This window comes from Mustela lutreola, chromosome 2 (genome assembly GCF_030435805.1).
Source record: "Mustela lutreola isolate mMusLut2 chromosome 2, mMusLut2.pri, whole genome shotgun sequence".
Classification (NCBI taxonomy): Eukaryota; Metazoa; Chordata; class Mammalia; order Carnivora; family Mustelidae; genus Mustela; species Mustela lutreola.
The window spans coordinates 109,393,003-109,403,245 of record NC_081291.1 but is presented as its reverse complement, the minus strand read 5'-3'; the positions used below and the strand labels follow the sequence as shown (position 1 = coordinate 109,403,245).

General features: G+C 39.2%; 1 protein-coding gene across 4 annotated transcripts in view; it reads left to right on the top strand.

The window, feature by feature from the left end:
* Positions 1–9,906: 9,906 nt before the first annotated feature.
* OPA1 (OPA1 mitochondrial dynamin like GTPase) overlaps positions 9,907–10,243 on the top strand; it is an 89,841-nt gene continuing 89,504 nt past the window's right edge. For all 4 annotated transcript variants that reach the window (XM_059163119.1, XM_059163117.1, XM_059163118.1 and 1 more), the window contains exon 1: positions 9,907–10,129. In XM_059163119.1, the coding sequence (XP_059019102.1) occupies positions 10,098–10,129 (32 nt within the window). In that variant the 5' untranslated portion in view covers positions 9,907–10,097. The remainder of the gene's footprint in view (positions 10,130–10,243) is intronic.

Here is a 10,243-nt window from a genome sequence, read left to right as displayed (position 1 = left end):
AAAAGTTCATTTTACAAGCATATAAATGTCTTTCAGCCTTAACATAGAAAATCTAAATTCAGCCACTTATGCTTAAAAGTTAGTTGCTATTTTTGAACCCTTAACCACAATCTAGATCAGACCACATTAGGATAATTATGATAGCCTCCTAACAAGGCTCTCTGCTTGTAGCTTCCCACCTTTACCCACCACCCCACAACACACACACACACACACAGGTAGATTAACCTCCATGGAGGTTTGAATCATGGTGCTTCCTTGCAAAGAAACTGCACGATGGTTCTTTTGCCAGAAGAAAAATATTCAAAAATAATTGGAAATATTCAAGCCACTTTATAATCTATTCTAAACCTACTTTCCAGTTTTCTCTTCCAGGGAAATGGTTTGCATTTTGATCCTAAATATACCAAATACATCCAAATGACTGTATGACCTTGAGAAAATTAATATATTTCTCTGAAGTCATAAAAATACAAAATGGAAATCCTCTTATCTGTGCTGTTCATTGGCAGAACTGATAGCTTCAAATCCTGTGTCCTGACGAAACTGGAGGGTAAGCACTAGCACAGAGTCTTTCTCATGCTCTTTGCTGATGCAGTAAGACTACCAAGTCCAACCCTTTCTCAATCAGATCTCTAAGCTGCAGCCTAACATATGGAAGGCTGTAGCTCACATTAACGTTTTCTTCCAGTTCTCTTAAAATAGCCAGGCCTTCTTGACAGGTCCATGGAATGGTCCTGAAGTTGAGAATACTTCAATCTCTTTCAGTCTCTCTGTGTAGAGTGTATATTTTAATGCGGTAGGAATCAGTCTCAGACTGCAAAACTCAGGTATGCAATAAATACTGCATTCTTTACATCAACTGAATTTTAACTCTGAGCCCACGTTTAGTTGGTTTCTAGGAAATTTAACGCCTGCCAATATGGTGGAGAGTAAAATAAAATTAGGTACTCTACCATTATGGAGAATAAAATGAAAGTGGGTTTCATGGTGTTTTAGACATTGATAGAGGTTACAAAGTAATCTAAAACTCTAAGTTCAATGGGAATATAGATAGCAAATGTAACCAGAAGACAATATTCCATTCTTGGAGAATAGCAACATTATCATGGGAGAATAATATGATTGTTGTTGTTGTTGTTGTTGTTGTTGTTGTAGCTGATGCTCATAATGGCAGAGCTAGGGAGTCTGCACAGCTTTCACGTGCTCCTCTGTAGTTCCCAGCTTTCTTTGTGGTTAAGTTGGCCATATGATGAGGTTCTGGCAAATAAAATGTGGGCAGAAGTGATCTTTGACCTCTTGACCATTCTCAGAGTGGTCATTTTCAAGTTTTTTCTATTCTAGTCCTTAACAATCATCCCAGACAACCCACTGGACTCTCCAAAGTGACCTTGAAGACCAGATGTTTCAGATGGTGTAGACTCAAGCAGGAAGCAACGTGCAGTTCTGAGTCTCCAGGCTTCAAGAAACCCCCCTCCCTCCATTGTACATTAGACTGTCATTTGAGAAGGAAAGAGCGGTTTGTGATTAAGTCCTTGAAATTTGGTAATATATTTTCTAGAGCATCATATCCCACTCTACCTCAACTAATACAACTAGTAAGTGTTTACTAAATATCAAGCACAGCTCTAAATGCCTCAACATCTATTAGCTTTTTTTAATAATGAGATAGACACATTAGCCCATACATAGTATAGGGTCATGGTAACAGAACAATGCAGATGCACAAACCTGAAACAGTCATTGAACTACAAATTCACCACACACATCCTTATAGTATTTCGCTTTTCTAAATCTCACCCATCCCCAAGGACGAAAGAAGATGGCAAACAAAGAAAACAAAGGAAGAAAGGGTTCTAATTTCTGTCTGTTTTATGTAAATGTGTAAATCCAATCCTGCTTGCTCAGAATTCCTTGGGTATTGTGCATTCCTATCATCTCTCCTACTGGAATAAACAGGTAAATGAATCACTTTGTCTTCTCTAAATGCTGGCACCATTGTTGTGTAGGTGGGTCTCGAGACCAGGAGATGGTAGATCTCACTTTTCTGATGGCTTTCGTGAGCTATATCAGGATTACAGCTCTTGTAACAAGCTACTGCTTCAACTGCTCATCTTGGCCCTTCCTACTACAGAAGGAACTCAAGACCACCCAAAAGATGAGAAAGTAAGGAGGTTGTCAACAGCTTGTAACAATGAGCAGCAAGGGTATGGGATCCTGTCTCTCTGCAAGGCACATAGTCCCAACTCCTCTTACTGAAGAAGACACTAGTAGGCTGGAAAGGAGTTTGTACAGGTAATTCCAGAATAGACTGCCATGCAGAATTACTTAGGGACTAATATATATTTTATTTCTTGCATAGGCCAAGTTTGGGAACATGGTGAAAGTAGAAGATATATTTTTAGTCTAAAAAGGAAGCAAAAAGCAAATGTTCCAAAGTGTGAGCAAAAATACCTCCAAGCAGGAGGGAGAAAGCCTCAGAACCTGGAGAGTGGAAGAAGGTAATACTTCTGCCTGCTTTGGTCGTGGCATTGGGTCCCCAAAATGAGACAGCGTATAAGTAATCAGAGATAATAGGAAACTTTGAAACAAATTAGGAACTAAATGGCAAAAGTTTTCTATGATGGAAAGATGGAAATACATCAAAGGAAAGAACTGGTACAATGCTCAAGCATACATATGCATACCAGCGGTATGCTGCTAAATATTCAGCAATCAGGTCTACTATATATATATATATATATATATATATATATATATATATATATATATTATACGTTTTAGTAGAGATAAATGCTTGATTATTTTGATTGCTAGCTATTCAGCAAAGAAGTTGCTCACATCATTGACCTAGGGGTTTAAATCTGACATGAATATTGGTTGCTATTTGCCTATACATTAACAAGAAGAAAGTGAAACAACAAAGATATACGCGAGAACTTAAATAATTCATGAAAACATCATGACGTCTTTACTGAATCAGATAAAAGATTTTAAATAGTGGAAGAATATTTCCTCAGTTTTCCGTGCTTTTTACAATGAAATAGCCACAGACGCAACACACTTTAAAATTTAACCTGTAGTATCACTGTTTTTCCATAACTTTCTTAAGACTGAACAATCAATAGAATGATAAATAGAGCCTCGATTGGTAGGGTTTGCTTACTTCTGTGGTGTAAATACTGCCACCAAAACTAATGTCAAGCTATCAACTAGATGTCAGTGAATGTAGAGTTGGAAAGAGATACACAATAACATGCTATTATATAATTATTTACCCCACACAGATTTACTGGATATAGATAACAGTGTGCATAGAAGATAGTTCTTTTTATAATTAGTGGTCATAGGTAATCTCTGTTGTCCCCCAAATTCCTAATTTTCATGATTTTTTGAATCTGATGGATCGGCTGTTTCTGATCATCCTTAGGTGGAATCTTTCGAGGGGCTGAGAACCCTCCAAGATCTTGATGTCTCCCAAGTATGGGAACGGTAGTTAGGGGAGAACATTCTCCTCTTTCTGGCCTTTATAAATCTCTACCCTCCAACTTTTTTTTTTTTTTTTAAGATTTTATTTATTTGACAGAGAGAGAGAAATCACAAGTAGGCAGAGAGGCAGGCAGAGAGAGAGAGGGGAGGAAGCAGGCTCCCTGCAGAGCAGAGAGCCCGACATAGGACTCAATCCCAGGACCCTGGGATCATGACCTGAGCCGAAGGCAGAGGCTTTAACCCACTGAGCCACCCAGGCGCCCCTCTATCCTCCAACTTTTGCTTCTCCAAGGCCCTTTCTACTGCCAGGCTCCCAACAAAATCCTACGACAGACTTAAGCTTTCTTAGAGAGCTTTTACCAAAAGAGCCATTGAATTCCCCACACATTCCTTCCCACTAACATCCCTGAGACAAGGAAATTACAAAAACTGCCTCTCCTTTCAATGCGGGAAGGAAAAGAGAAGTCTGAAAAATTAACATAAATTCAGTTCAAAAGTTTACCTCAACTAAGTAGTGTATACAGCTGGAGAAAGTCTTCATTTTCGGTTTGAGTGTCCACAGTGAAACCACATTTTCTTAGTCAATAAGGTATTTGACTAGCAGTCCTTGATGCAGTTTTTTTTTTCCCTAGTCAATTACTAAAATACTTGTGGAAACTCAGTAAAAATATGAACATTTATAACCAGATTCACAGGACTGACCACTAAGGATAAGACTTGTGCAGTAGAATTAAAGATTATAGCCATCGGGACGCCTGGGTGGCTCAGTTGGTTAAGCAGCTGCCTTCGGCTCAGGTCATGATCCCAGCGTCCTGGGATCGAGTCCCACATCAGGCTCCTTGCTCCGCAGGGAGCCTGCTTCTCCCTCTGACTCTGCCTTCCACTCTGTATGCCTGTGCTCGCTCTCACTCGCTCTCTCTCTGACAAATAAATAAATAAAATCTTTAAAAAAAAAAAATTATAGTCATTGGCCAATACATCTTTTGCTGCATAAAACAAAGTAAACCCTCTGACCTTAGGAGAACCAGAAAGGGAAAGAAAAGAGGAAGCCTGTGAAAAAATATTGTAGGAAAGAATGGAAGGAGATATTATACATAAAGTGTAACATACCACCTAGCACATTACATGGGTGTCCACTGGCAATAGTAATAACAATAGTCTTCATGATAAAAAGATCCATTATAATAAAAGATCCAAATTCACATCAGTGAATTTATTATCTATGAGTTTATTCACTATAGGGACAAGAAAAATTTTTAGACAGTAATTTTACATCTTTAATAAGATGAAAAAAACCTTGACCTCTAAGATACACGTTCCAGAAAGCAATAAAGATAAGTAAAGGAAAGATTTCAAGATTTACAATGCAAAAGTAAATTTTAGAAACTACTTAGAAGGCAAAAGTGCCACTGTAGAAAGTGAAATTTGCGACATGGAATGCGGACTTGAAGTTTCTTCTTAGATTTCAGGAAAAGAAGATAAAGGTATGAAAGTCATTAAAACTAAGAAAATGATAAATATAAAGAACAAATATTAGAAGTACAGTTTTAAAGCAACAGCTATTTCTGAGTGTGACTGAGCTGCATAAACTTGATACTTCAAGCACGCGCACATACTCCTTAGCATCAGAGAGACCTCACTGAAAAGAATTTAAATGGAGCTGTGAGGTAGGCAGAATAATGCCTCCCACAAAGAAGCCTGCATCCTATTTCCTAGAACCCGTGAATATGGCAAAGGAGAATTAAGGATGCAGATGGAATTAAGGTTGCTAACTCCTGACTTTAAAATAAGAAGATTATGGGGCCCCTGCGTGGCTCAGTGGGTTAAAGCCTCTGCTTCGGCTCAGGTCATGATCTCAGGGTCCTGGGATCGAGCCCCACATCGGACTCTCTGTTCGGCGGGGAGCCTGCTTCCTCCTCTCTCTGCCCGCCTCTCTGCCTACTTGTGATCTCTGTCAAATAAATAAAAATAAAATATTGGGTAAATAAATAAATAATAAAATAAGAAGATTACCCTAGATTCTCTGGATGGTCCCAATGCAACCACAAGGGTCCCTAAATGCGGCAGAGGAAAGCAAGGCAGTCAGGGTCAAAGGCTATGATATTACCAAGATTCAAACAGTCATTGCTAGCTTTGAAGACAGAAATGAGCCAGAAGCCAAGGAATGTGGGGAGCATCTAAAAGTTGTAAAAGGCAAAGAACCAGCTTCTTCCTGAGAGTCGCCCTCCAAAAGGAAGCAGCACTGTACGCATTTTGTTTTTAGCTCAGCGAAACCCATATTTTTTAAGTCTGACCCATAGAACAGTAAGATAATGTTTGTTTTGTTTTAAGTCATTACATTCGGGGTAATCTGTTGTAGCCAAATAGGAAACAAATACAACTAGAATAAATTCTACATAGTACACAAGCTGTGTGCCTTTCATATTCACTGTTCCCTCCTTCATACACCCACAAGACTGCTCTTCTGTTACATTCATTTTGTTTTTCTTCCTGTATCATTTTTATAAGAAGTCTGTGATAAATTTTAAAGCCATTAGGATGAAAATTTTCCAGTATGTACAAAGTGAACAGAATAGTATACGGAGCCCTCAGGTACCTACCACCCTGCTTCCCTAATTATCTACATTTTGTCATTCCTGTTCTCCCCCTAGTCTCCACCCACTTCAACTCTCCCCACTCAATCAATATATAAATGCTTGCAAACTTGGAAATGTGAAAAAAATCTGAAACTTGGAATGCACAGTTCTTAGCTGCACATTATGATAAACAGATACATCCAAGTAACTCAGACTCCTAACATTCCCATCTTCCTTAAAAAGTTCCCTAATGTTCTTTTCCCACTCCCAACACCCATTTTCCCACAAGTGGAACATCCTTTTTGATTTCAGCATGTCTGTTAGACGGATTCATGTTGTTACACGTCCAGTAGTTGTTTCCTCTTTGGTGTTGAGTAGTATTTCCATGTATAAATTCATTTATCCATTTTCTTGTGATGCACATTTGGTTTGGTTCCAGTTCTTGGCTACTATGAATAAAGCTGCTATGAACATTTTCGTATAAGCCTTTTTGTGCACAACATGGTTTTTTGTTTTTTGTTTTTTGTTTTTTGTTTTTGTCTTAGATAAGTCTGTATGACTGGAATTGCTAGACCAAAGGAGAGGTGTATGTTTAACTTTGTGAGAAACTGCCAAATATTTTTCCAAAGTGGTCATATCATGTACGTTCCCATCAGCAGTGGCTGACAGTTCTAGTTGTCTCACATGCTTGCCAAACTTGGTATAGTTTTTTTAAGGCTAGTAGTTTTAGTGAAGATAGAGTGCTGTCTCATTGTGGCTTTAATTTGCATTTCCTTGATGACCATTAACATTGAGCACTTTATGTGTGAGCACTGTATGTAAGATATATATATCTTCCTTTGTGTAGTGTTTGAATTTTTAACTGGGTTGTGTCTTAGTCCATTTGGGCTGCTATAACAAAATACCATATATTGGGTAGCATATAAAGACACAAATTTCTCACAGTTCTAGAGGCTGGGGAGTCCAAGATCAAGGCACCAGGGTGGTCTTGTTTGGGTCAGTGAGAGTCTGCTTTCTGCTTCATAAATGGCTGTCTTTTTTACTGTAACTTTATAGCATGGAAAATTCAGGGAGCTATGTAGGGTCTCTTTTATAAGAGGCTAATCCCATTCCTGAGGGCTTCCCCCTCATGATTTAAGGCCTCCCAAAGACCCTTAATCCTAACAAAATGGGCCTTAGTACAAACATTCAAAGCAAATTTTTTATCTCACTACTGAGTTGTAAGAACTTTTTACATATTCTGGAGATGTATACTTTGTCAGATAAATATTCTAAAAATACCTTCTCCAAATTTGATGTTTGTCTATTAAATTTTGTCAATGTTGTTATTTCATGAGCAGAAGTATTTCAGTTTGATAGAGTCTAATTTATCAATTTAAATTTTGTGGTATTACATGCTGTGTGTGACCTAAGAAATCTTTGTCTATTTTAGATTTATAGTTTTTATTTTTACATTTAGGACTGTGTCCCAGCTTACATAATTTTTGTTTATGTATAACAATTTTTGTATACGATATAAATTTATATTAAATTTTATGTGTATCATATGTAGGGTATATTTTTTCCCATATAGATACTCAATATTTTTCACATCATTTATTGAAAAGACTTCCATCTTTATTGAATTGCTTTGGTGCTTTTGTAAAAAGCCAATTGACTGCACAGAGATCTGTTTCTGAGCCCTCTAATTTGGTCCCTTCATCTATTTTTTATCCCAGTACTATACTATCTTGATTATAATATTAAGTCTTGAAGTCAGTTGGTTATAAATACTCTAGTTTTGTTCTTTGTTTTGGATATTCTAGGCACTTTACATTTCTACATACATTTTAGAATAAATTGTTAATTTCTGCAATACTTGCTGGGATTATGTTGGGAATGGGCTGAATACATAGACCATTAGAACCAAGGTATTGGTTCTAATACCTTGGCAGTCTACTAAGCAAACCAAAACAGAAGCCTATAAATGCCTAAGGTTAAGAAAGCAATACTGATGAATTACTGAACTCGACACCTGAAACAAATGGTATACCATAAGTCGGCTAATTGTATTTAAATTAAAAAAAAATAAGGCAACCAATCACAGTTAATTAGACTTTCCCAAATAAGGCAATCATGTAAGCTATTAGCCAAACAAATAATTTCCTTGCTTTTGCTTCCCTTTTTTCTCTATAAAAGTTTTGTCCCTGGCTCCTGTTGATGGAGCAATCCTAATCAATTCTGGCTTGGCATTGCTTAATTTAAATCAATTTTCGATCAAATAAATGTTTATAATTTTTATTATGCCTCAGTTTATCTTTTAATAATATAGATTCCAATCTTTCACTATTTCATACAATGCAAAAATAAACATGCCTTTGTCTTTGCACATGTGGGAATGTTTCAGTATTCCATTTCTGCCTAGAAATAGAATCGCAAAAAAAAGGGGGGGGAGACTTTGTGAAATGTAAAGGTAACCCATACATGAGAGGGGTTAGTTTACCATTATTTGGTTTCTCTTATTTTTTAAAAACAACTGGGAAGCAACAGTAACAAAGGAATTTTGCACAACTCTACAATCCTGGAAAAAGCTACAGTTTGCAGAGGTCAGTATAGCAAGTTCCTAACTGGACCTGCCATTAAAATAGTCACCACAATAAATGTAATAAAGAAAATCCCCAGAGTCCTACGTTTGGGAAGTTTACTAGCAATGACTGGGTCTAATACTTGGCTTTGTTGTGAATGGATGGATACTGATTTAGGATTCTGGTGACTAAGGGAAAAGGAGTTGGGAGTGGGGGTGCCCTTGAAGTGAAGAAGGGGGAATAGGGCCCTTTGATTTTGGTCTTGGTTAAGCCAGCAATTGACTTTATTACCTTTCATGGACCACGTCTTTTTATGGGCCTCAATTTCCTCATAAAACACAGAGTGTTAAGGGAAAACAGTATTTAAAGTCATAAAACTGATTCAGATTAGGTGGGAAGAGAATGAAGATACGGAAAGGGGCTCAGGATCTCTGAGCTCTGGAAGCTTCCTACAGTAAGAGTTTTGGGGGTGGAAGAACCAGCAAAAGAGAATGGGGAGTAGCGGCTCCTGGAAAAAAAGGAAAAGGTTATGTCCTAAAAACACAGAGGGGGAAGCCAAGTAAGGAGAGTGCTGATTACCAACATTCTAAACTAAATGCTGAGGTCCAGTGGCCACTGATAATATGGAATTGTCAGAGGCTTTGACACAAGCCATTTAAACAAATGAGTGGGATTAAAAGCCAAATGAAGACCATTTAAAAAGTGAATGGGGGGGGGGATCATTATCGATGCTTTTATAAAGCGCACAAACTTATTCCAAACCCACAGCTGCTCATCCGAGCCCTTCTCAGATGTGACCTTCAGAGGATCCTAAAGCACTTAACCAATCCACGACTCCTCTTGCTTCCCAGGATTGTTCTGAAAGTGCTTTGTAAACAAGGACCCCGAACAATCCACTGGCAACCACTGGCTTTTCTTATACTATTACCCTTTCACTGTATTCATTTGGTACTACGTAGGCTCCTCCAGGCCCCCTCAGTACTAAATTTTCTTAAATCGGTAGCCGATAGCCACCTAGAGAGAATTTATCAATCCGCTTTCTTCGCCCTACAACCGCCAGTCCCAGCTCAACTCTCCACCCCTCCCCTCTCCAAATCTTTGACCGGGGAAACTCAAATTTCGTTAATTCCATCCCGGAAACGAAGAGGGAGGGAAAAGGTGAGGGGAAGCGGAAAGTGCTTGTTTCCTCTGGAGGCTCAAAGCCAAAGCACTACTCCTCCGCGGACCGTTTGTGCTGTCCTCCTAGGAAGGGTGGGTGGGTGCTTGTTTTTCTGACGGACCGAGTACGGGTGCCGGGCGGGCTCTCACGGAAGTCCATGCGCCATTGGGAGGGCCGCAGCGGCTGCTCTGTGCCCTTGTTGCCGAGGGCTTCTTCCTGGGTCATTCCTGGAGCAAGGGCCGGACGGGGGCTGACACCCGGGCTCCCGCGTGGCCCTGTAGGCGCCTGTGTGACCTCCTCGCCGGCGGGATGTGGCGACTACACCGGGCCGCCGTGGCCTGGTAAGTGTGGGCTCCGACCTGGCCCCGTTATTTCTGGGGCCTCCGAAAAGCCGAGTTATTTCATCGCTACCTCCAGAATGTGCACATAACTTGCAGGCCAGGCGGAGGAAGGTT